Genomic DNA, 25,883 nt, shown 5'->3' with positions numbered 1-25,883 from the left:
ATCATCATGGAATCAGTCTGGACTTACATGAAAAGACAGAAGATGGTGAGACAGCGTACTTCTTCCCCAAGATGCTCTATGCAAGGGAGAACTGGTAGTGTTTTACAGGCAAAGGGTGGAAACCAAACATTGACTTTTTTCTGTTTGCTGCGCTTTGTATGAAGTATTAATTAATAAATTAATTCATTACAAATTAAAACAAGGCACGAAATTTCATCCTTACTTCAATTTTAATGCGTAAACCGGTCGCTTAGAACTGTAGATATGATTATGATGATAATGATAATCTTATTTTAATTTTTAACTTGTAAATTCTACTACTTATTTTACCCTAAGTCTATTTATGTTACTGTTTGCACCAACCACCAGCGCAAATTCCTTGTATGTGGAAACATACTTGGTAATAAAACTGATTCTGTTTCTGGTTCTGATGTTTTGATAATTTTGAAATTAAAGAGAAAAATGCCCTCCCCGTGACGTCAGTGCATACGGCCAATCAGCGCCATGGGAATTGCTTTCACGCTTAATCGCGCTCTGTGCGTGCGTGCGTGCGTGTGTCAACTACTTGTTAGCTAGCGCTAGCTGCTCAGTCAGCTAGCTTGTTGGAACATTTTCACATAGGCACCGTTTGTGCCAAGAAACAGCTGTCGTTCATCATGAGAGAGGACCTCCGCTTCCGCTGCATGTCCGGCAACCTCTGATGCCAAAGAGGATGAGGGACTGTCTGAAAACAATGATAAGTTAGCTAACACCAACAGAAAGTGAAGCTCTAGTTTTTGCTCAGGCGGTTGCCTTGCTCGCTAGCATCCTGAGGAGGAAAGCCCTGAGATTTTTTTTTTTTGCAAGGACTGGATGCGGAAGGAGGATATGAGGCAAGCTGGACAGCTAATGCTAATTGTAAGCGATGCTGACATCCAAATGTGGAAAACATTTTACTGTGAGCGCAACTGTCAAATCTATCAAGCTAACCTTAGCTAACGTTAGCCAGTGACAAACTAAATTAACGCTCACCTAGCGACCAACGGTTAAGCTAACTTGTTGTTATAGGCTGGTGTTAGTCACACTGCTAACGACAGGGACATTACCCAGGCTGAAATGCTGATATATGCGGCCTAGCATTAGCCGGTGACTAGCTTCAAGCAGTGTAATTATGTTAAACGTTTGTCAGCCAGTTTGCAGTGGTGTAGTGCTGCTATCGATTATGTGTTCATATTCACCGAGGTGATTAAGGCGTTGGTAGTTAATCAGCATTTTACCGATCAGTAAGGCACAGATATACATTTGTAAGCTAGGCTAAATTGTGTGTTAGCTTGCTAATGTCAATCAGCAAACTTAATCTAGCTGGCATAGCACTGGTCTGGACTTTAAAATAGGGTGTTTTAAGATCTGTAATCCTATCTGAAATTTGTAAGAACTTGTAAACTATGTTGTGTAGCTTCTCTATTGCTTTACTTTGGTTTGAAGACATCTGCTGACAAACGCTACAGTCATTTTAATCACTGTAGTGCGTGCCAGTGTCAGCTTATGTCAGTCTCACCTTTCCTTTTAGTGATCAGTTAAAAATATTCTGCAACTCCACCTTAGTAGCTGGTCAAATGATTACAACTGCGATCTATTGTAGAAGTTTTGAATGGTAAATGATCAATTTTAATGTTTGACTCAGCACAAATGTTATCTTGTGATCTCTTGCTAAACATATTCAAGACCAAGTGGATTGAATTAAGAGGAAACTATATTGTTTCATTATCATTATGTGGAATCTAAGGAAGTACTTAAGGTGAAACCGACTAGAAAGACACACTAAGGTGCTGATCTCTACAACTGATGTGTGCATGTGAGCAGCTGACAAATTTCTGCTACAATGTTTAAACTTATTCTGTGATTTTCAGTGTAATTTCATGAATGGGTTATAGCCTAGTATTCATTTTCCCCCACTGAGAGCAATGTTTGAAATATGTTTCATGGAAGGTAACAAACCAGTTTTGGTCTTTCTTACAGATGAATGTTTTTTCATACATTCAGTGGGTTACCAATGTGCCAAAAAGTCACTCTCCGGATTACCCAACAAGGATTAGGCTAGAGTGTGGCAACGTCGGTGCAGGGAGGGAGCACATACTGGCACAAGAATATGCAAGGATTCTTGACCTCAACTGAAGTATACATATCCAAGACTCCAAACTATTGTCCTTGATGAAACAGTCTTGGTTACCCTGCCATCCCCAATGGAAGTGCCATCATAGACACACAATACTGTGGCTCGAACTGCTGCACAGTTTTTTGAGCTACAGCTTTGGAGGAAGCCTTTCAGCTTTTGGTTAAACCTGAAGGTGGAGATGGGTTCCCAAGCTCTTCAGATATTGCGGCAGGGTGTGTGGGCTTCACTCACGGGAGGCTGGTATGTGGACCCCCATCAGAGCACGTTCTCCAACTGCTTCCACCTCTACCTTTGGATATTTCTTCTGGCCTTTCCCTTTCTGCTGTACATGGTAAGCACATTTTCACAGGTGGTTATGATAAATGAAGGAATCACTAAATTCAGGCATCCATCCTTGTATACACTTTTTCAAATGTTCCCTTGCAGATTTGCTTTAATTTACAAGACACGACAGCTGCACAAGGGATTTACACTTTACATTGTTGGACATTCAGTGAATGAGACACCATACCATTACCTCATGCTTGGTTCTCCAACCAAATAAACTATATGAGTGACTTAAAAAAAAAAAACTAAAAAACAAAACCCCCACAGTCTTTTATTATTGTTGTTTCATGTGAGCTTTGTTAACATTCAGCTACCAATTTCATGATGAGATCTGGGTGGCAGCAGTACTTGGCAGTCCAGTAGCGCAAGCAACACATGTGGTCAGTCATCCATACAGGTGTGAAACAAAGCCCAGTGAAACTATGTAACTTAAGTGGATGCACTGAAATGTACATTTTAATCATTCATTGTAATAGTAAAACTACGCATGCAAAGCAGTAAGAAAGATAGGCTGTATATTGGACCAGGGAATTTGCAAGATCTGCTCTACATTCACACCTGACATCTGTTGGTAAAAACTTTAACATTTGCCTGCTAGGTCAGTACTAGTTCTAGTTCAGAGTTTTAAACAATATGGGGGAACTGCAGATTGTATGTGCATGAACATATTTGATTGCCCTGTGCACCCCATTATGTTCATGTGTCATAAATAAGAACTAACTAAAAACTAAAATAAAATAAACTTTTAACTTGTATTGATTCATAGTCTAATGTTTGAATCTATAAATGTGGTGAGCATCTAATTTCTACCATTTTTACTAAGAAATAACTACTTAAGAGTACAGCTTACCTTGAACTTTCTTGTTGAAATGAGCTATAGGATTTTTTTTTCATTGTGCTAGGTACATAACACTGTGTTTAACTCAATGCCTTTTTTCAAATTTACAGTCATTATCAAATAATTCCTGGAGCTCATTACCTGATGTGGATTTCATAGCCTCATTTTTTGTACTTGTGTTTTTTACTCCCTCTCAGGCTCTTCCTGCTAGCTTGGTGGTAGCAGGCGTCTACTCTGCTGTGGTGGCAGTCTTTTTCACGGCCATTAAGGTGGTGAACTACCGGCTTCATGCTATGTTCGACCTTGGGGAGATTATAGAGAAGACGCAGGCCTCTCTCACAGCTGAAGCCCCAAGGACAGAAGAAGGAGATGAAGGTTCAGGTGTCCACGATGGGAATCAGCACAGGTACGAAGGTGTTTTGTGACTAATTTTGGAGAAAACGTATGAAATCACAATGCTTTGAGATGCTGAATGCTTTTCATTTTCTGTTTGTGTAACTTCTTCGCAGGGATAGTCATGTTGGAGTAGAGATGACTGTGTTTCGGAAGGTCAACTCAACACCCCCAGTGCGCTGTAGCTCACAGCACTCGCTGTTTGGATTGAATCAGGTGTCGGTGAGGCTTATCATATTTTACAGTGGCATGCAGTCCTCTTTCTTCTCCTCATCATTTCTGCAGTTCCACTTGTTAGAAAATGCTGCCAGTCTGCTGGGCAGAGGTTTTCATTAGATCCAAATGTTGTTGTAATATATATTGATGTGGGTCAGCTATTTTAATGGACCAGCTGTATTTATTTTTTTATTGTCCTTTTTCCTCAGGAGTTCTTGCCCCAGCTGGAGGACACAGGGGGCACTAAGGGTAAGTATCTGATGTCTGTGGCACCATACTGTATATCAGAATTGATCGTTTTTTTATTTGAAATATAATGTGTAATTGAAACTCTTTCTGTACAATATCTTTACACAGTTAAATAAATGCATCAGGTCACTGTGAGTTAGATGTGCAGGTTTGCATTTTGAGCAACGTCTTTCCTTTTACCTCAGATATCAAAGAGCTATTGCGGGAACAAGGAAGCAATAATGTGATTGTTACATCAGCTCACCGTGAGATCCTACGCCAGAGTTCCCAGGACACCATTAGTAAGTCTGCTACTAATCAGTGTCCAGAAACAAGCATCATGCAAACTGAACAGCATCTGATCATGCTTGTATGAAAAGCAGTCACGCTTAGGAGCCCTACACACTATACTTCATTGTAGGCACGACTCCTAATCCTGACCATTGTGATGAATGGTAGTGCATGCATCCAAATTATTTATAATAAAAGATAAAATCATAAAAACAGCTGTAGGTGCTGAGAAGCAGAATTCAAAACCTAAGTGCTTTTCAATCTGATTTTGGCCTGTCTCACTGTACAGGAGCTCCCAGTGTCATCCAGTCCTGCATTACTGCTGGTCTGGGAGGAGATTTCCCAGGTCTTATGGGAGTATCTGGAGTGTCGACTGGATTTGGAGAACCTGGAGACTGCTTGTCTATCCCCCCTTCACCCTCCAGTCAAGAAGATGGAGCCGAGAAAGAACAGTTGCATGAAGTGGAGGAGTTACCAGAAGAACTGTCTCAACGGAGTCCTGAGAACAATGGGTTGGGGGCTTATTCTCCGCTTGGCCCTTCTGCTGAATCTGAGAGCCTGGGGGATACTCCCCTTAGTCCCCTAATAAAGAGCAGCTTAAGTGAGGAGTTGAGTGAAAATCTTCTGGGTTTGGGCCTTGACCCCGTGGCATTTGCACCTGGGACTGAGCACCCAGGCAGCCGTAGTGGGGTGGCACTAGCTGCCGGTTCCACGGACAGCTGTTTCAGTGCAGGTGGAGCCACCACAGACCGTGAGACGCTGAGCACTGTTAGCAGTTACCGCAGTGAAAAAACTGATTCCACTCAGCTGGAAAGCCCTTCGTTCAGCCAGCCGCGGCCTGCAGATGGACAATTGTCTGCCTCAGCAAAAGCAATCGGTTCTAACATCCCTGAGCCCACAGAGGATCCAGCAGGACAGGGTGGCAGTGATACAGATAACCTGTCAGACAGTGTGTTACTACGCTCCCCTTCCAAAGAGTTCTCCCTCAGCCAGGGGCTCGACAGGACACTGGTTGAAGGAGAGGATTTGCCCTTTGTACCCTCTGATATTGCACAGCCCCCTCCTCTCCAGAACTCTTCCCCTTCAAGTAGTGGCCACTCAGAGGTTTGTGATTTAGACAGAAACGTTCCAGTTCCTCCTTTACCCCCACCTCGGCAGGCCAATTCAGTGCCCTCAGGGCTGGCCCTGGGTCTAGTGTGTTCTGAGCCTGCTTTGCCCATATCGTCTATCCCCTTCTTACTGTCTGACCAGCCTGCTCTGCAAGCCCAGCAGGTTGTGCGCCCTAAAGACTTAAAGCTGCTGCGGGCCAGTGGCAGTAGTGTGGGGCACAGGCCAGGCCGAAGGAAAGCTCCACGAAGGCGAGCTGGGGCAGGAAGCAGTAGTTTTGACTGTGGCTCTTACAGGCGTCACCACAATCATAGACAACACCGAGATTACATCCCAGTGCGCAACCGGCTGGGCGCCAAGGCATACAGTGAAAGTCTGTTTGAGGATTCCAGCGACGAGGACGATGGCAGTGACATGAGCGCTGGTTCTAGTCTGGGCTCCCAGCGACGATACAGCTCAGACGATGATGACGACGATGATGATGATGACTCAAGTTCCTCTACCTCCTGCTACTCCCCGGACCTCGCTAACACTGGCATTACTTCCCCACTCCCCTCTGCTGCTCAACTGCCCTCTCCAAGGGAAGGGGATTTACCTGAAACTGCTGGCCCTTCTCATTCTCGTGCTGCTCAGCGCTCTTCTAGCACAGCTAGTGCTAAGACTCATGCAAGAGTGCTAAGTATGGATGGGGCAGGTGGAGGCCAGAGCAGCACGGCAGCTCTGCCTTCTACTCTGCTTACAATGCCCTCCACCTCCACCCCTGCACCTCGAACTCTGACCATCTCTAAGTCTGATCTGGAAGCCCGCACTATTCATACTGATGGCTTCCCTGGAACTCATCATCATCGGCTAGATTCTCTTGGAGGCTCTTGGACCGGCAACCAGATGGGCTGGAGGGCAGGAGAGCTGGTTGAAGAGGGAGCTGTGGGAGGGGGTGAGTTGGTATAATAATCAGTGGATTAGAGTTTAGGGCTCTATTTTAAAAGTCCAAAGCGCATGGTCTAAAGTGCCTGGCACAAGTGCTTTTGGGGCACGTCCACATCATTTTTGCTATTTTAACAGTGGCGAAAACACTTGCTGCGCCAGGCGCATGGTTCAAAAGGATTGTTCTTAGTATCTTAATCATTCATTGGAGTGTTTTGGGCATAACATGCAACAAACCAACCAGAGTGTCATATCCCATTCTCTTTTAAAGTCAGGCGTGCTTGCACCTTGGCAGATTGCTATTATAATGATGCAGTGTTTCCCCACACAAGGCGATTTGATTACATTTTGTGACTGACCAGTGAGTCCAGTCCCAGCACACACACACACAGCAGCTCTGTGCACGCAGAGGGGCAAGAAATTGCTGAGTGAATCAGTGTGCTGCACTTAGCTCTACAAAGTAGCAGCAGTTCATATCACATAAAAGATGTCTAACATTGTGATATTATGAAAAGTGTGAATAAATGTTCAGTTCATTCAGAAGCTGTGGTGGGACAAAATTAGTTGATGAATGGCAAAAACTGTGGCAGATTTACCAGGTAGTAAGAGATTGCTTTCTTTCTATTTGTGTGTTGCACTGTTGTGCAACACACAATATGCAGCAAAGAATGCTCTGACTTTCTGTGGGCTGTATTGTAATGTTCCACTTGACTTATCCAAACATCTGAAGCACACTCTGCTTGCACGTAACAGGCACGTTGTGTGCCCGCGTATATAGGCGCACATTACTCTCTTGACAGTGCACCCTCAAGATAACCGTGAAATACTATGCTATTGACTTAAGACCAGGTTTTTGCTGGTCAACTGAGTAATCAGTTTCCACTGCCTCAAAATAGCAGTGTGTCTTACCACACCTCATTTTAATATCAACACGGCCATGATGGGCAAAAGTGTTTGCTATTTAAATAACGTGGGTGCTGGATGGGAAAATGACAACTGCGTAGGTCTGAAACAAAGGGCTTTTAGTGTTTTGAGAGATTTTGTAGTTTTTGGTGCTGGTGAATGCAGAATCTTGGGATGGAGCAGTGTTTTTAGTATCATTTATAGTATCCAGCTAGTTAAGAACCAGCCTGGAGAGTGTCAGATAAGGCGCCACATTGTCATCATCAACAAATACATTACCATACTAGAAAAAGATTACCTGATATTTATTTTAATCTACAAACAAGTTAATACCAAAGAAAGGAGGTCCCTTATTTTAGCAGTTTTTACCCTATTATGAAAAATGGAAAAAGGTTGGCCATATCCACTTCAGCTTTCAATAAAGCACTTTTTGAATTGCACTACCTTTCTTTTTCCAGCTACCTTTGTAAAATGTCAGCATTATTGTGGGAAAATTAAGGGTTAGATGGTGACTATATATGAAAAATTGGCAAAATTACTTTGAATTAAATTGGAAGACATACATTTGAAAAAAAACACAAAAGCAAGGAAAATATGGGGTATTTGTTTGTCAGTGTCTGGTTTGTATAACTAGATAAATACAACACTAAATGCAGACGTTAAAATGGCAAGAGGAAAATCCAGTAATAGGCTAATGTTAGATATTGGTGTCCATTTTTGATGCAAATGGTGCCATGTTTGGTGTACACTGACACTGTAATGTAAACCGTTGCATTGATGTAACTGATAACCCTTCTACAGCCATGGCTCCAGAGGATGGGGGCAAACACGACTCAGTCAGCAGTGTAAAGAGGACCCAGGCCATCCGCAGGAGACACAATGCTGGGAGCAACCCTACACCGCCTCCGTCCACCATGGGATCCCCTCCCAGGTTAGTCAACTAAACAAACCATAGTGAAGGTCCTAGTTCATGCATTGCCTCAACTGTGCCTTTAAATTTTTTTTTCAGTCTCTACCAAGTCTGCTGTAGTCAAAACTATCACCAAATTTACCATCTACTAATTTACCAAGAATTAGTAATTGTAATAAAATTTCTACTGTTTTAAACATTTCTTGGGATTTGTCTTCCTTCCTGTAGCCTGCAGGACCTCCAGCGAGCTCGCACCTCCTCTCATTCACGGACGCGCACACTTCCCTCAGCCTTACAGTTTGCCTCCTCGCTCCTACTGCCCCGCAGTGGCATCCATGAGGCCTCCACCTTCGATGACACATCAGAGGGAGCAGTGCACTATTTCTATGACGAGAGTGGTGAGTTCAGCATTTTGGGGAAAAAAACGTACTTGCTTTCATTTTGGGAGAAAATAATGCCATAAAATGAATATTCTTATGTCAATCTGTTAAATATAAACATGTCTATGTTATGTCCATCTGTTAAATATAAAATAATCTATATTTAAATATTTAACTAACCCTAAGGAAGAGAATAAGTCAATGAATATTGAATATTTCCCAAAATGTCAAACTATTCCTTTAAAGTGGATATGAAGCAGTTAATCATCTTAACATGATTTAATAAATGGAATTCTACTCTAATCAACAAGTATATAGCAAGCATGACAAATTTAAGCTTATAAAAATAAAAAAGAAGACCTGTTATATCTTTTGTAGCAAGGGCGCCACTATCTTGCACTATCTTACGCTCCGGCCTAAAGCCTGCTTTGCTCCGTCTGCTTGTAATGTGTACTCTACTGACTGCCCAACATACTCTGATGCCTCTGTACAGTGGTACAGAGGCATCAGAGGAAAGGGCACTAAAACAAGCCAGCCAGATAGTGAAGAGAAGGCATTTGGCAGCCCACACGAGTTGGCAGGTACTACAACATCAATCGTGCCCTGACCAAAAAATATCAGCATTCACCAACATCAGAAACACAGCTGTCAGAATGTCACCATTGACTGCAATAAAGTTCCACAAGTTCCACAGAGAGTCTCTTTCATTGAACACATCTCCAAACAGCAGCATTCATTCATTAACACCTGTTGCCCACGTACAACATACAACGTGCCCACATGACACATCTTACAAGAAATCTTAGAAGTCTTGTAAGATTTCCATAGCATCTCTGCAGCATAGGAGTTATCTGATGGGATATGGGCTACATATAGCAGCCAATATGACTGCAGGTTAATCCCTGTTGAAAGTGTTTGATTTCAGTCTTCTTTCTGTTGTATAACAGGAGTGAAGAGGTCCTACACATTTGGACCTGCTGGAGGCGGTTATGAGGACCCAGTTCAGTAAGTTATAAAGTTTTTTTTTATTTCCTTTTTACAAGAATATAAGACTTCATTTTATGTTAGAAAACCATGACTAAAAGCCACAATTAATGCCATAAAATTTCACGCCTGCAGGGAAAGGGAGAGGCAGTCCCAGTCCTCAAGCTTCACTTCCACTGAGGTCCAGGAAGGGGCACCAGTCCTGTCTATGCTCCAGCCCAGACCTGTGGTTTTACAGGGCATGCAGGTGCGCAGGGTGCCTCTGGAAATGCCTGAGGTTAGCAGTCTTTTATGTTTAATGTGGCCGTTTATCTTCGCGAAATGTCATATAAATACGTTTGGACTCTCTTCCTCAAAAGGAAATTCAGATTGTTCTTATAGTTTCCTCTTCTGAGTTGACCACTTATTTCTCACCCTGTCTCAGTTTGAGCTGGATCATGAGTCTCTACAAGAGTCCCAGGAAAACACTCTGATGATTGAGGAGAAAGTCAAACCCAAACAATACTATCGCTTTTGGGTGCTGCCTGGGAAGTGGCTGAGGGTTCGATATGATCGATTGGCTCTTTTGGCCTTATTGGACAGGTAAGGCAGACTGTAGGAGTAGAGGAGGGACAATACTCTGCTCTACCTTGTTCAATGTCAATGACTGCTTATATCCAAAGAATAATGTACATGAGTGAATTTGAGTAATTGGTTATTTCATTTTGCCCATTTTGTTCTTTGTTTTCCTTGTCCATGTCTCACTTCATGAAAAAACTCATGGTTTATGCACAACCATTTATATGTTGGTTTTGACTTCAGAGAGCAGGTGAAACAACAGTGTGTCTGTGTACAGACAGCTGATCACTGATGCTATAGTGGTTACCTGTGATGAGACACAACTGTTTATTGACAGCTCTAGGAAATGAGGGATAACAACAGGTAATGCATCCTAAGCCTAGATAAGCAGCTCTGAACAAAGACGATTTTCTCTTTCTACTCATATATGGAAACAAAACATTATTCTTTCCCATGGTTTTAATCGCAATCTGCAGTTCTAACACCATCTCATCAAAAGAAGATACATTTTATATATTTTCACCTCACACAAAGACACTGTGAGTAATACAGGTTTACTCCTCAGTGTGGCTTTGGTTTATATTTGCTTGATGCTCCACAGGCAGACCTCAAGTCATGCAGGAACTCTTGTGACCTATTTAATCTCGTGATTCTCCACTCCTAAACACTCATAGGGAGAAGCTTAAAACATAAACCTGATTATGATACTGATTACTCTTGTAAATATAACATTTTCCCCTTCAGGATGCATTAGAGTATGATGGTGCAGTCTCTTCATTGCCATGTGCCTGGTGCCCCACAATATAATGGCTTATTTTAATCAAAGTGTGCTAAAACATACTACATGTCCCAGTAGTTTTCTCTTCATGTTAATTACCTTTATCAGGTAGCATTGTGTGTATGTAGAAGGCAAAAAACACAATGAATTTGTTTGTGTATTGATTTCTCTGAATTCTGTTGCCAGGAACCGCCGAGTGGGAGAGAACGTGTTTGCTGTGGTGCTGGCCAGTCTGGTGGCCTTCCTGGGGTTCCTACTCCTGCTGCAGGGCTTTTTCAGGGACATCTGGGTCTTCCAGTTCTGCCTGGTCATTGCTAGCTGCCAGTACTCCTTACTGAAGGTACCTCAACTCAATTATCTAGAGATAACTTTAGTTATTTTCTAGACCCGAGTATAGAAAATAAATGACAAACAATTATTAAGGGCAAAGATACAAAATTTCAGTGATTAAAGATATATTCAGATATGTATTTAAATAAGCGACAATCATAATGTATATTAAATGCATTTAGATATGCATTCAAATCCACAAGAGTGTATATTTACATAAATATGCATTCAAACATACAATCAAATAGACAATAAGATGACAAATTATACACATGTGCATTATGTAATAATATTTGAAAAATAATGTATGTAAAACAGTCCCACCCCAAGTCAGCAAAATTTCTAACCAGATTTTTTAATTGGCTTATCGGTATCAGCATGTCAAGTTTCAGTCTACTCTGCAAATTATTCCAGACAAATGGGGCGTGATATCTGAGGGCTGTCTCACCAAGAATGGTATTTACTGCAGGAACATATGAAGTCAGCCAGTCCTGAGAACGTGATATAAAAGTAGAATGTCCTTGGCGCAGGAGTGATGATAATTAAGGTGGTAATTTTTGGAGTAGCCCTTTGTAAATTAATAGATAATAGTGTTAATCTCGTGTGATAGTGAGGGAGGGCCAGCCAACCTTCTGGTACAAGACACAATAATGGGTGCCATATGGATCATTCGTGATAAATCGGAGAGCTGAGCAATAGGTAGTATCCAGATGTTTAAGGTTGGAAATGGGAGAATGACTATAAATAACATCTCCATAATCCAGTAGAGAGAGAAAGGTCGCCTCCACTCTCCTTTTCCTACTACACAGTGGGAACTGCTCCTAACAGGAAGCCAAGTTGCATCCTTACTCTGGGACTCAGGTTGTCTATGTGAGTTTAGGTTTAGGTCACACAGAATGACTAGTTTGGCGGATGTAAGTCAGAATAAGTTATAAGAGATATTGGTGAGATAACAAAGAGAGAGATGGTGCGGCTCATTTCTAATGTCAGTACTCGTAATTCATACTGTTTTGGGGTAGAAATGCTGAGTGACATGACATTTCTAACATAAAATCCTCATCTTTTTGTTTATTTGTTAATTTAGGTATTTATTTTTATTTATCTTGTTTCTGTTACAAATGTCTTTAGCTGGGCAGAGGTTATATGATTTTATTGATCTTACTACACGTTTCAATCACCCTTTCTGCATGACCAAATCACAAAACTTCCACACTCGCGCTGTACAGGCTGATCGACTGGCCATTTCAAGGGTGCTCACTCTAAACTAAACAAAGAAGATTTTGGTTTTGAGAATGACAATGACAATAATGTTTGATTCCAACAAGATGTGTGTCTCTTCCAAATCAGTGAAAGAAAAGAGAAAGACAGTGCTACTTTCTGTAATTTCTACTTTGAATGGAAAGCAAGAATAAAAAGGCAAATAGACCCACAGATGGCTGTGAAGATGTCTGAAGTCACTGTGGTCTGTCTATTTTGTCATGAAGTCACATTTTATTTGTATAACAGCACAGCCTCTGAAGACTACAGTAACACCGCTCCAATAATAAGAAGACCAGCTCATTTTAGTTTAAAACAGACTGTTTAACAGCAGCCATGTGGGAAGTCTTGGTGCAGATTTGCTGAAACTGCAAGAGAGCTAAAGAAAATCTCAGACATGCCAGAAATTTATCTGATCATTCAATAATTGATTGTTGATTTTTCTGGCTGTTAATCGGGTCTTGTGACACTCCCGTCGAACTAAACTTGAAACTACAACCGATCTGGTGGAAATTCTGCTCAATTCTAACATTAGCTTGGGGTGATAGACTTGAGTTAAAATCAGGCTTAATCCATACAGTGTCTGCCTAGCTTTAAAGAGTTAAACATATCTTTTGTAATGTTTAAATATTTGTGTGATGTCTTAAGGCATACCTCCTTTCAGTGTTGCTCTCTTTTTGTTTTTACGCAAAATGTATGTGAAACCTTAGAAGCTTAAATTCTCTCCCTTTGTTTTAGAGCGTACAACCAGATGCAGCTTCTCCCATGCATGTGAGTACTGGTTTCATCTTCTATATTCTAAAATGTTCTCAAAACTTAAACCAAAACAAGGCATTTCTGCTGTGACTTTTGTGACTTTGTCTTTTTGTCTGTTAATTAAAAGGGCCATAACTGGATCATTGTGTACAGTCGGCCGGTCTACTTCTGCTTGTGCTGTGTGATGATCTGGATCTTTGACCTATCTGGGCGCTCTGGAAGCCTGCAACCCTTCTCCCTCTATGGTGTCACCTTCTTCTCTGCACACTTCCTGCTCTGTGTCAGGGATATGCTCATTGGTTAGTTTTTAGACATGGCTCGTTACATCAGAATTGTAGCAGGTGTCCAGGTCAAAGCTCAGAATAAGCTTGTGAACACCTCAACAACGTCAAAATTTTTTTACTGGAGAGGCAATTTAGTTTGATAATAGCTATAAATAGAAATACATCTACATTATATCACTGCATTGTGCATGGGATGGATTAAAGAGACAGGAAATTTTCATAAAGTTTCTAAATGTTCAGTTTGTATGTGTGTGATTTATGTCCACCAGTTTGTATTTTAAATTTTTTTTTTTTTCTCTTTTGTCCAACAGTGTTTGCCTTGTGTTTCCCAGTCATTTTCCTGTTTGGGTTGCTACCTCAGGTCAATACATTTGTGATGTGTCTGCTGGAGCAGATTGACATGCACATTTTTGGTGGAACTGGTAAGAACATGTCAATGCAAAAAGCCTGATATAATACCTTGGCAGGAAATTAAGAAAATGTTATTGTGTTATCTACACTGCTAGTTTAGAGACTGCACATGATTACTTGTGTTTAGGTTCTTCCTAATTTTCTCTCTGTCTCTTTTCTAAGCCACTACCAGCCCCCTCTCATCTCTGTTCAGCCTCATACGCAGCATGTTGGTGGCTGCTCTGCTGTACGGATTTTGCCTCGGTGCTATCAACGTAAGTAGAACAGAGACACTGTACATGAAAGAAGGGGTCCTTTGGTGTTTCTGTTTCAGAGCCTCTGATGAGAGTAGGAATTGATATGAACAGTACTTAATTTAATATTGTTTTATTTGTTGTTGTTTTTTGTTTTTTTTTAATTAGGCACCGTGGGGGGATGCCCACGTGCCAGTACTGTTCTCTGTGTTTTGTGGCCTCCTCCTGGCCTTATCCTACCACCTCAGCCGCCAAAGCAGTGATCCCACCATCCTGTGGTTAGTATGATGTTTTGCATTGTTAATCATGGTCTTAGATGTCATTGAAGATGTTGAACATCATATGCTGTGTGTGTTTTCAGTGTGCAACGTGTCGTGATTTACTCATTTTAACTACGACACAAGTTCAATTTTAGGCTTCAAGTCTGTGTTCTTCTGTTTTACATGCATAACTAAAGAGATTGTGTTTTGGGTTCAAGCACATACAAAACACAAGTGGCCCACACACAGAAGTGTGCCTGAGTGCATCCTGCGTATTAACACTGATGAAGGACTGCTCCCTGTGTAGACTTGTCAAACCTCAGCTTTTTGCTGTAGTTCTCATAGATCTTTTTGTATGTTTCCTTTCTTTTTTTAACCATTTACATCAGGTCACTTGTCCGGTCTAAATTATTCCCTGAGCTGGAGAACCGAACACCAGAAGAACCCCCTGTGGAGATCAAGGACCCACTTCCTGAGAAGCTGCGTAACTCTGTGGTAAAGATGACCCCTCACTTGCCTGCACAGACTGACAAGTTCACTTTGATTTCATAGTGTCATTAATTTTAAACTCACACTCTTGCACCCTCTCACTTTCTCTTTTGTAGAGAGAGATTCTTCATTCAGACCTCGTCATGTGTCCCCTAATGGCTGTGATTACCTTCGCCATCAGTGCCAGCACAGTTTTCATTGCTCTACAAGTTAGTTGGATCAGGGTTTTTGATCTTATCATATATACACAGTTCTCACATGGTTTCAGTGACAAATGGCCATAGACGTTTCCTTGTTAATTTTCCTCTTTTTTTTCCTCTTGTTCCACAGCCTGCTCTTAGCTTTGTCTTGTACATCCTGGCCGGAGTTGTAGGCTTCATTACACACTATCTCCTGCCGCAGCTCCGCAAACAGCTGCCATGGTTCTGCCTGGCTCACCCTGTGCTCCGCTCCAGAGAGTACAGTCAGTTTGAGGTCCGAGGTGAGTGTCTGATTGCTCTTTTATCTTCGCTCCTATGCACAGGAACATGCACATGGAAGTAAGAAGAAAACTTCCATGCAGCTTTATCCCTGCTGAAAAAAGTTGAATGGAGTAAATGAAAGATCTCTAGTTGAAGTAGTATTTGCCAGTTAAACCTCAAACATCTCTTAGGGAGCTGTGCAGAGTGCAACAGCAGCAAACTCTAATTATTCTTAAACAATTAAATAGCTGCATATTTTGAGATGTCACTGATACTGAGTATCATTGAGGCTAAGAATCAACCCTACTACTGAAGTAGTTGGATTAAAACTGAAACAGTTACAGTACAACTTTATTTATTTTATCTTAAGGCAGTGGAAAATAATTTCACACTGTGTACATGTTGGTGCAGCCTGTGTCTCACCTCCAGGCATCATATATCATCCTGAGCAGATCCATTTCCAGTATTTGATAACAGCTAGGGATGTCAGAAATAGTACACCATACCACCCATTGTATAAACATCTTCTCAACTTTTTTTCAATTTATATAATTTTCTGCCAGATTTATTTCACAGCTGTGAAAAGCTTTGGGGGCAAAGCCAGAGTTTGGGCTGTGGATTTTCTCAACAAGTGTGTAAGATTGTTTTTCTCTCCAGATGCTGCTCAGTTGATGTGGTTTGAGAAGCTGTACGCGTGGCTTCAGTGTGTGGAGAAGTATTTCATCTACCCTGCTGTGGTGCTTAACTCCCTAACAACAGAAGCTCGAACTGTGGGCCAGAACCACAAAGAGCTGGACATCCAGTAAGCCTTTCCTCATTCTGTCTCCAAACTATTTCACATCCATACATTACTGCGTTCTCCATCTCTGCTCCCTGGGGATATGTGTTGGAACCGTAGAACATTAAATTAATAGACATGCTGAACAACCCCCCTGGGTGTATTGCTTCCTGCAGGGTGTTCTCAAGATACTAAAAATATATTCCCTCAGTCGCGTTGCCCTTTTTTTTTTTTTTTCTTCTCTTCAATCTGTAAACCAGCCTGTCTGCACAGTAGTTTTTGTAAAGGTGAATACATTTTCACTTCAGCTGTAGCACATGCAGGTTACATCTGGGTTTGGAGATTGCACGTCATTCCTCACTGTATGGTTTTAGCCGTGTATGTCAATATGTGACACTGATTCTCTCTCTGTCTTTCTCGATGCCCCCAGCAGCCGAGCTCTCTTCATCTCAGTAGCAGGCATGAAACTCCTGCGTTCGTCCTTCTGTGCCCCGTCACAGCAGTACGTCACGCTGTGCTTCACCACACTCTTCTTCCACTTTGACTATCCACACTTTTCGGAGACCTTCCTAATCGACTACTACTTCATGTCCATTCTCTTCAGCAAGGTGAGAACACACGCCATATCAGCTTTGAATTTTGGTTACCAATAATAATTCATTTCACTTTTCATTTCACTACTTTTAAAGTGGTTTGTTATCCACAGTGGACATGTGTATATTAATCTCAGTGGCAGTAGAAAGCTGACAACATTTTCTCTGTGTGATTTTGATTTTGAATCATCAGATGTGGGACCTGCTGTACAAGCTTCGCTTTGTGCTGACTTACATCGCCCCCTGGCAGATCACCTGGGGATCAGCCTTTCACGCCTTTGCTCAACCCTTTGCCGTGCCCCGTATCCATTTGTTTATTGTTGTGACAGTAATGATACATAAGTTTCTATTTTTAATGTATAATACAATATATTACAGAACCAATGCATGCACTATAGCTATATAATATACTATATTTCAACATACACTGAACATTATAACCTACTTTTTGTTGCGGGGTTATTGTATTGAATTGCACTGTTGTACATGATGTTTTGTTATTTTGTTCCTTTCCTGTTCAAGGTGTGTGCATTTCCACAGTAAGTCACCTGGACTAGACTTATTGGCTGTTTTGTTGATGACATGTCCTTAACTCATGTTACTTCAGACTCGGCTGTACTTTTCGTCCAGGCTATCTTTTCTGCCATATTTTCCACCCCTCTCAATCCTGTGCTAGGTAGTGCTGTGTTTGTCACCTCATATACCAGACCTGTAAAATTCTGGGAGCGCGACTACAAGTATGTTTTTGATGAAATGATCTGTGCAGTTGTGACACTACCATTCTTACAATACAAATATGAAGTGTTTCATTGAGTTCTAATGCTGGTTTGTCATGTCTGCAGCACAAAGCGGGTCGATCATTCTAACACCAGACTTGCCACACAATTAGACCGCAACCCAGGTAATGCCATAATGTTCTCTCATCTAATCATCTCTCTTTGACTCGTATTTTTTGTTCTGTAGCTATGGTGATGGTCTCCTCTTTTATTAAAGGTGCTGATGACAACAATCTGAATTCAATTTTCTACGAGCACCTGACACGTTCTCTGCAGCACAGCCTGTGTGGAGACCTGCTGCTCGGCCGCTGGGGCAACTACAGCACAGGCGACTGCTTCATCCTCGCCTCGGACTACCTCAACGCTCTGGTGCACATCATCGAGATCGGCAACGGCCTGGTCACCTTCCAGCTGAGGGGTCTAGAGTTCAGAGGTCAGCAGTAGTGCATGATGGGGCTGACAGTGTTAGGAACCTGTAGAATGAGTTTTAATGAGAGTTTTGAACATGTCACAACATGTCACAGGTCACTTCGTTAGTTACTTGTCAATTAACAATAAAGCTAATCTAAAATGATCGAATCTGAGTTATTAGTTTAGTTTTTTTGATTTTTATGCACCCACAGAGGATGCATAAAAATCTCCAGTCTTGTATTTAGTCAAGTAAAATGATGATGGAATGAAATTATTTTGATTCATGGTAATTGTAAATTTTTCTTCACTTAATTTGTCACAGATAAGTACTTTTACAACTATATACAGGAATGTGTTTGGGCAACAGATTCTCATCTGCTTCACGTCTGTTCAGGTACCTACTGTCAACAGAGGGAGGTAGAAGCGATCACAGAGGGGGTGGAGGAGGATGAGGGATGCTGCTGCTGTGAACCTGGTCACCTGCCCCACATGTTGTCATTTAATGCTGCCTTCGGGCAGCGCTGGCTAGCGTGGGAAGTGGCCGCCACCAAATATGTACTAGAGGGCTACAGCATCAGCGACAACAACGCAGCCTCCATGTTGCAAGTATTCGACCTTCGGAAGATCCTCATCACATATTATGTCAAGGTAAGCTGTGGATCAAAGGAGTTTTTTTTTTTTTTTGCTCTCTGTTCTTAAATCATGCTTCCTGCTAACACTTGACATGATGACATGCTTCTATTTTAATTTGTTGAAAACTTAAGACTATATAAGCTGACTTTTGTGTATGTCTACAGAAATAATTTGGATCATGTGTTTGTTTCCTCAAACAGAGCATCATCTACTATGTGAGTCGATCTTCTAAGCTGGAAGAGTGGCTGACTAATGAGACAATTCAAGAGGCTCTGCGGCCTTGTCTCGGGCCTAACTACGTAGATAGTGACCCCACCTTCAACCTGAACATCGATGAGGACTATGACCACAGGGCCTCCGGCATTACCCCCTCCTCATTTTGCATGGTTTACCTGGACTGGATTCAATATTGCAATAGCAGACGTCAAACGGTTAGAGCCTCACATTTACACCAGAATCCTACTTTGGTCATTGTTGTTGTCTTTTTTTGTCTTGGTTTTCCCTTTTCCTGCTTAGTCTTTGGGGTTTTTTGGTCTTTGTTATGCACAAAACAAAAAGAGCCACAGAAAAAGACATTCAGTGTACAATATTTTATAATTTAACTTACTGAAGAACTTACTGTGTTGTAGCCGGTTACTTGTGAAAGAGATTCTCCGCTTGTCAACCTCTGTTTTGGACTGTGTATCCTGGGAAGAAGAGCTCTGGGCACAGCCTCCCACAGCATGTCTGCAAGGTATGACCATCAAGCCCATAAAACTACATCTCATTGTGTGGCTAATAGTTACTATTGTCACTGTCACTGCCCAAATATGTCCCAGCAATATGCAAGAGTTTAAGTTGTTTATCTGTTTGCCAGCTTGGAGCCGTTTCTCTATGGCCTCCACGCACTCTTCAAGGGAGACTTTCGCATCACGTCTCCTCGGGATGAATGGGTGTTTGCAGATATGGACCTGCTGAATCGAGTAGTGGCACCAGGAGTGCGGATGTCCCTCAAACTGCATCAGGTAGCATTTCTCACAGACCAAAAAAAACAAAACAGGGATGACTGTTTTTCTCACTGAACTGAGACCAGCCCTGTAATCTGTGTTTCCCTCCAGGACCACTTTACATCTCCAGATGAGTATGAGGATCCGATGGTTCTGTATGACGCCATCACTGCCAACGAGGAGAAGATGTTGATATCACACGAGGGTGACCCCGTGTGGCGCAGCGCTATTCTAGCAAACATGCCATCACTCCTGGCACTGCGCCACATCATGGATGACGGCAGCGATGAGTACAAGATCATCATGCTTAACAAGAGGTTCCTCAGCTTCAGAGTCATCAAGGTGACAGCTTTTTCTGTGTATTACTTGGTGTCTTGTTATTACAGCTTCTTTTAACCATGGCTTGCTTAATTGATTATTTGTTTATTGGTTATTTAAACATCCTTTTTTTTAAGTTAAATTCAGCTGCTTTATGCTCAGGATGCTTTTTGCACATAATTGCTATGCTGCACATCTTCAGGATGTCCATCTCTGCATTCCTCTCCTGACTTGTCTTCATGCTGCCCCCTACAGGTAAACAGAGAGTGTGTGCGTGGGCTGTGGGCGGGACAACAGCAGGAGCTGGTTTTCCTGCGTAATCGTAACCCAGAGCGTGGCAGCATTCAAAATGCCAAACAGGCCCTTAGGAATATGATTAATTCCTCATGTGACCAGCCCATTGGCTACCCCATCTATGTGTCCCCCCTCACCACCTCATATGCTGGGGGGCACAGCCAGCTCCGGTCTGTGTGGGGAGGACCCGTCAGCCCACACAACATTTACACCTGGCTCATCAGTAGCTGGGACAGGTAGGTAGTATAAACTTCATGTGATACATGTACTCACACAAATCTTTTAGGACAGTGATGTATGTAATAACTGTAAATGTAATATATGTCTCTCTGCAGGTTACAGAAAGGTTGTGGTGCTGGCTGTAACAGCGGAGGAAACATTGAAGACTCGGACTGTGGAGGCGGCTCCACCTCAATATCCACCAACCCAGCCGTTCATACCACCCAGAGTACACCTGCCTCCAGCCTTCCCCAGCCACACATCACCATGGTGCAGCCCTCCATGGGTAAGACCTGAAAGCAACCATTGATACCTCAGCCTGTGGTACTGCCTGCTCACAGAATACAGCTGCACAGTTTTTTATTTACAATTTTTAATAAGGTACAAATAGATAAACAAAATGGCTTTTTTGCATTGCAGGTACAGACAACCCTGTAGGTCCGACCCAGAACTGGCCTCACCACCCCCAGCCTCTTCCATTAGCTCTGCTCAGCCAGTCAGAGGGCAGGATGGAGGCAGGCCTGCTCACATCCCTACAGCGTACGTCCTCCATTCAGGGGCTCCTGGGCCAGCAACTGTCGAGCTCCCAGCTCTCCTTCAGCAGCACTGTGGCTCCACCTCCTCTGCCAGGCCCAGAGCGTTTCTGCCCAGCGAGCCTATTGGAGAACTCGGGGCACAGAGCAGGCCAGCGGGCTGGCCTCAGCCAGGGCAGTGGACTACACTATGAGTGCCACTTTGGCAAATGGAGTTTTTCAAGCAGAAAGGGCTTTAACGGACCAGCTGCAGTGGAGGGGGAAGGAGGAACAGTACATACCATACGCACACAGGTGAGGAGGCTGTCAATATACTTACTGTTGATTCATATGAAACTCTAGTCAGGGTCATGTCCAGCCCTGAGAATAAAATTGTCAAGGTTTTTTTAAAAGAGTCGAGAGAGTTCAAGTTCTGGCCAATTTCTCAACTCCACATAGCTGGACAATCACAGCATGAACTGCATGTCACTGTCAGGTTGCCAGTTTCAGAAAGTTATAGACATGCAACTGATTGCCCCCCCAGTCCAACATTGGAAAGGTGTGGAGGGAGGGGGCATCTGATAAGCACATCTGATGAAGTATACTAGCTCCTTAAGACCACCATCAATCCAGGTTCAGCTCACATTTTGGCCTGTAACTCTTAAAACCCTTTACACCTTTCCCCTGCATTCCTTGGAATAAGAAAAAAATCCAGCAAATATAGTCTGGCCAGTGTCAGCCAATTTATTCAGAGACAATTTCGCAGTATTAATAGTGATGATAATGATTAGTCAATCAATCAACCAACAGAAAATTCATTAGCAACCATTTTTATTATCTATAAATTGTTGTGAGCCTTTTGAAAGAAAAATGCAGAATAATTCTCTGGGTCTAGCTTCTCAAATTTGAATATCTTGTTGTTTTCTTAGTCTACTATGATAGTAAACTGAATATCTTTTGGTTTTGGACTGTTGTTCAGACGAAACAAGACATTTTCCAAAAGTTACAATTGGCTCTGGAAACATATGATGGGCATTTAATGTTGTTTGCTGACATTTTAAAGACCAAAGAATTGATCATGTAATCAAGAAAACAACTGGTAGATTAAACACTAAAGGAAATAATCATTAGTTGCAGCCCACCCCTACGTTGCCACTGGTTAAGTGTCATTAGCAGAATTTTGAATCCTACAGTCTAGGGTTGGACCATAACCAGCATTACAAATATTTTACCCACCTATTGATTTTATGCTGCATGTTTTATTTACAATGAATAGTTTTAACATTCTTGCACTTGAGGAACACAATGAATGTCTTCAAATTTGGTAAAAACGTTCACCTGGACTCAAGGACAAACTGATTAGATTTTAGAGGTCAAAGGTCACTGTGACCTCACAAAATACGTTTTTAGCCATAACTCAAGAACTAACACAGAAATTATGACAAAGTTTTACACAACTTTTGATAAGTAGGGATGTAACCTGAAGCTAGTAATTTTAGTTTTCATAGACAAATTGTTTTTCAAATGGGCAGTTGTGCTATATATTTTGATCTGTCATCTCTCACAGCCTACTCCTCCTGCACCCCTACAAGAGGTCAGTCCAACACAAGATCCTCTGGGAGCCACGCAAACGATGGATCCATCCCTACTGACTGCAGGGGACCCCCCGACCCCCCGAGAAGAATCCACAGAGCTGCCTTTACTTGAGCACCTGCGCTGAGTCAGCACTGGGAGACCCCGAGAGACATTGTCTGCAGTGAAAGCACACCGTGGTTGAATCTGGACCGGGCCTGCCCCATCCAGACCAGACTCATTCCAGCCCTCAGCACTCATTCCATCAACCCTTGTTTAAGTGACTCGGTGCAACCACGATTTGTAAATCCTCCAATGGCCCACTGCAATACTGGATCGATTTGGTTATACACATCACCCCTCTCCTTCTCAGCCAAAGGAGTTCATGAATGCTGAGCTGATGCACGTCAGATCATGAAATGATTTCAGCCAAAGTCAGCTTTCATCAAGACTCATGAGGCCTGATGATATACTCGTTCTTAACTTTTTCTTTTCCAAACAAAGGCACTCAGTGTCTCTATGGACAACCCTTTGGTTGTAACAGTAGTGACAGGCCATAAAGGCCAGTGCAATTATAAGGGATATTTTGCTTGAGGATTGTTTATTTTTCTATACTGGAGAATAGAGGATCACCTCTGACTTTTTCTCACTTGACATCTGCACCAGCAGGGTTTTTTTTGCATCACAAAACAAAAAAGAAAAAGAAAAAAAAAGATCAATATGTTGCTGTATGTGCAGGTGAAGGATATGTGGAAACCATGATAAGCCTTGTTTTGTTTTTCCCCATCCTCACTGGACCTACAGTCGTGTCAAATAATATTTATCAGTACATATTGAACAATTTCTGGAGCCTCCACTTCTTCTCCCCTGCACATTACACATATTCAACAAGGACAAAAAACATCCCACCAAAATGTCACCTTTGTCCTCTGGCCTAGTTCCTACAGAGGTGCCTGACAACATCAACACTCAACAGTTCTGTCTTGGAGCAAGTTTCAGGGAAAAAAAGAACTCCCTCCCATCCCAATCAATATGTGGTGCTTTTACCGCTAGTTTACAGTCTATTTAGGCCTGGACACAAGTCCTGAATCTGACTAGCAACACAGAGATGTAGGATGACTTCGGACAGACCTGGTGTCCATGGATCAGGATTAAGCAGAGGGTGATTCCAATCCATGAAAATTGTGTTGATCACAAGCTGGGAGTGTTAGAAACTTAAAGCCTTTTTTGTTTTGGTGAGTGGAATGTCTTTTTTTTGTTTTACTTTACTTGAAGAATCACCAGTTCCTCAGTGTTTAAGGGACACTGAGTTTGTTTTCTTTGATCATTAACGCCCTCTCTGATCAGATCCAGTCAGCTTATGACTTTTCTCAATAGCAGGGACCCAGGCTGCTTTGTGTGGGGAGCTCTGTTTTCTTTGCCTGCAGTACGGCCCCTCCCATTGCTATACTACTGCTTCTGCATCTCCTGCTACTACTAATATACCCACTACTACTGCTGTTTCTACAACAGTTAAATCCAGCGTTTTAGTTGGAAATAAACAAAGCTGAATAAATACTGAAAGCAAAGGTGGAATATTTATTTGATTAATATTGTCTTACAGATATCTTTAACGGGGTTTGTCTATATGGTGTGCTGATATATCGAATTGGAAATCTGCCTTCTGTCAACTGTACCCCCACCCCTCCCTCAATTTGTTTGGTGTCATCACATTTGTATCATCTCACCAGTAGCTGTCTTTTTTTTTATATATATATATATATATATATATATATAAAATGTGTGTGTAATAGAACTGGAAGTATTCCTGAGAAGTCACTTTAGGTTGGTTTCTTTCCCACTCTTGCACTCTTTGTTTCACCACTGTGAAAAACAACTGAAAACACTGATTGAGGGTTGAAGTACATCACACATACAAAAAAAGAAGCTGGCAGTCCAACCAAATTCAGCCTCAAATGTTTCCTCAATTCCAGCGGCTTTGCCCCCTTGTGCCCAGTTGTCTTCAGTGGTTTAAAGATTCTGAAATAACCTTGTGCCATACCATTAATCGCCGTATCAGAAGACCGCTAGTTCTCACACCAAATAATCTCTCAGAAGCAGTGTTCCCCTGTAGGAAACTTGAAAGGAGGCCAGCGTTCTCAGGGTCTATAACAGAAAAGAAATTGACTTTTTCTGTGGGAAGACTTTTTGTCAAAAGGGAGAAAACTGAAAAGGGGATAAAAAGTGTCACAGTAATGAAGCATGTTGAGTACTGGGTCAGACTAACGTTACAAAAGATGCCCAATTTTACAGGGATTTATTCTCTCTGGGTTAAAGTATATTCTGCACACTGCATGCTGTTAAAGCCACGTATTTGTTTAATCTTTCTGTTCTTGCGGCTGTCTTCTCTCCCCCCCCCCCCAACTTTCAACTCCTCACATCTGAACAAGGGACACATACAGTACAAAGCTTTTTTTTTCCCCCCTTTTTAAAAACCTCGTTGGCAGCCCTGAGATTTCTGTCAGTCTCGTCTGTGAAGACGCTACAACAAGTTAAAAGTGTGTCAGTATCCCTCGCAAAACACGTTTGTAACTTCCGTGACTCAGGAAAAACAGACTTTCTGATCAGTGTTTTTTTTTCTGTTTTTCTTTTCTCATTCATCTTGTATCCAAAGCAACAGGGAGTTATATTGTTTTTGTTTTTTTTTTCCTTTTTAATTTTTACTTTGCTGGGAGTGAGGAAAGCACAAGTTAACGGACAGACCTGGGTGTCAATAAAAAGGGATTTCCTAATCTCTGAAATTATGTACAGCATGTTTCATATATAAATATATATTTAAAATATAAATCTATTTTATTATTATTGGATTTTGGGTTCTTTTACATTGAAGACACTATGTTGAGGTTTAGGGGAGGGACACTGTTTACCTATCAGAGGGCAGAGCTGAGTGGAGAGGCACTCTTCACATTGAAATGTGCAGATTGGGAAGAATCAGTTAATACTTCTGTTGCACAAAATGTATCATACACCATCCCACTTTGGTATCATTTTATTATTTTAGCTATTTTGGGAGGGGGGGTCTTTTATTTAAGAACTTTAAGTCAATGTTAAATGTTCTGTACAGTTTTTTATGTGATTTTTTTTTTTTTTTTCCTCCTATTTAAATTAAAGGTTTTTGTGTCTTTGTTTGCAAATCAGCTGTTTTGAGTGCATTCATTTTCGTTTTAACCTTATCCTGTTGATTGTGTGTGTGTGTGTGTGTGTGTGTGTTTTTAATTATTAAATTTTAACAAAGGAAGTAGAGTTACAGTGCTATATACTAAGTCAGATGATACAGCA

General features: G+C 41.9%; 1 protein-coding gene across 6 annotated transcripts; it reads left to right on the top strand.

Annotated features, from left to right (window-relative positions):
- Window positions 1–547: 547 nt before the first annotated feature.
- Window positions 548–25,780, top strand: LOC139607371 (pecanex-like protein 3). 6 transcript variants are annotated; one of them, XM_071460114.1, is made up of 36 exons: window positions 548–872; window positions 1,999–2,486; window positions 3,518–3,726; window positions 3,830–3,935; window positions 4,139–4,178; window positions 4,364–4,459; window positions 4,738–6,489; window positions 8,184–8,313; window positions 8,521–8,690; window positions 9,620–9,677; window positions 9,792–9,933; window positions 10,081–10,238; window positions 11,179–11,332; window positions 13,318–13,350; window positions 13,463–13,634; window positions 13,931–14,041; window positions 14,193–14,284; window positions 14,432–14,541; window positions 14,913–15,018; window positions 15,129–15,221; window positions 15,343–15,493; window positions 16,131–16,275; window positions 16,682–16,859; window positions 17,038–17,146; window positions 17,452–17,581; window positions 17,687–17,745; window positions 17,838–18,053; window positions 18,426–18,679; window positions 18,865–19,095; window positions 19,294–19,397; window positions 19,521–19,668; window positions 19,762–19,992; window positions 20,224–20,498; window positions 20,598–20,767; window positions 20,902–21,308; window positions 22,561–25,780. In XM_071460114.1, exons 2-36 carry the CDS (start codon window positions 2,334–2,336, stop codon window positions 22,711–22,713), a joined length of 6,846 nt encoding a protein of 2,281 aa, XP_071316215.1. In that variant the 5' UTR covers window positions 548–872; window positions 1,999–2,333; the 3' UTR covers window positions 22,714–25,780. The 6 variants fall into 6 exon arrangements, with proteins under 6 accessions (XP_071316215.1, XP_071316217.1, XP_071316218.1 ...); XM_071460116.1 differs by having other exon boundaries at window positions 548–897; window positions 3,830–3,929; XM_071460117.1 differs by having other exon boundaries at window positions 548–897; window positions 9,792–9,903.
- Window positions 25,781–25,883: the final 103 nt, after the last annotated feature.

This window comes from Trachinotus anak, unplaced genomic scaffold, assembly GCF_046630095.1.
Source record: "Trachinotus anak isolate AG129_WGS33_773 ecotype Australia unplaced genomic scaffold, CSIRO_AGI_Tana_v1 ptg000024l, whole genome shotgun sequence".
NCBI classification, from domain to species: Eukaryota; Metazoa; Chordata; class Actinopteri; order Carangiformes; family Carangidae; genus Trachinotus; species Trachinotus anak.
This window is presented reverse-complemented; position numbering and strand designations above follow the sequence as displayed.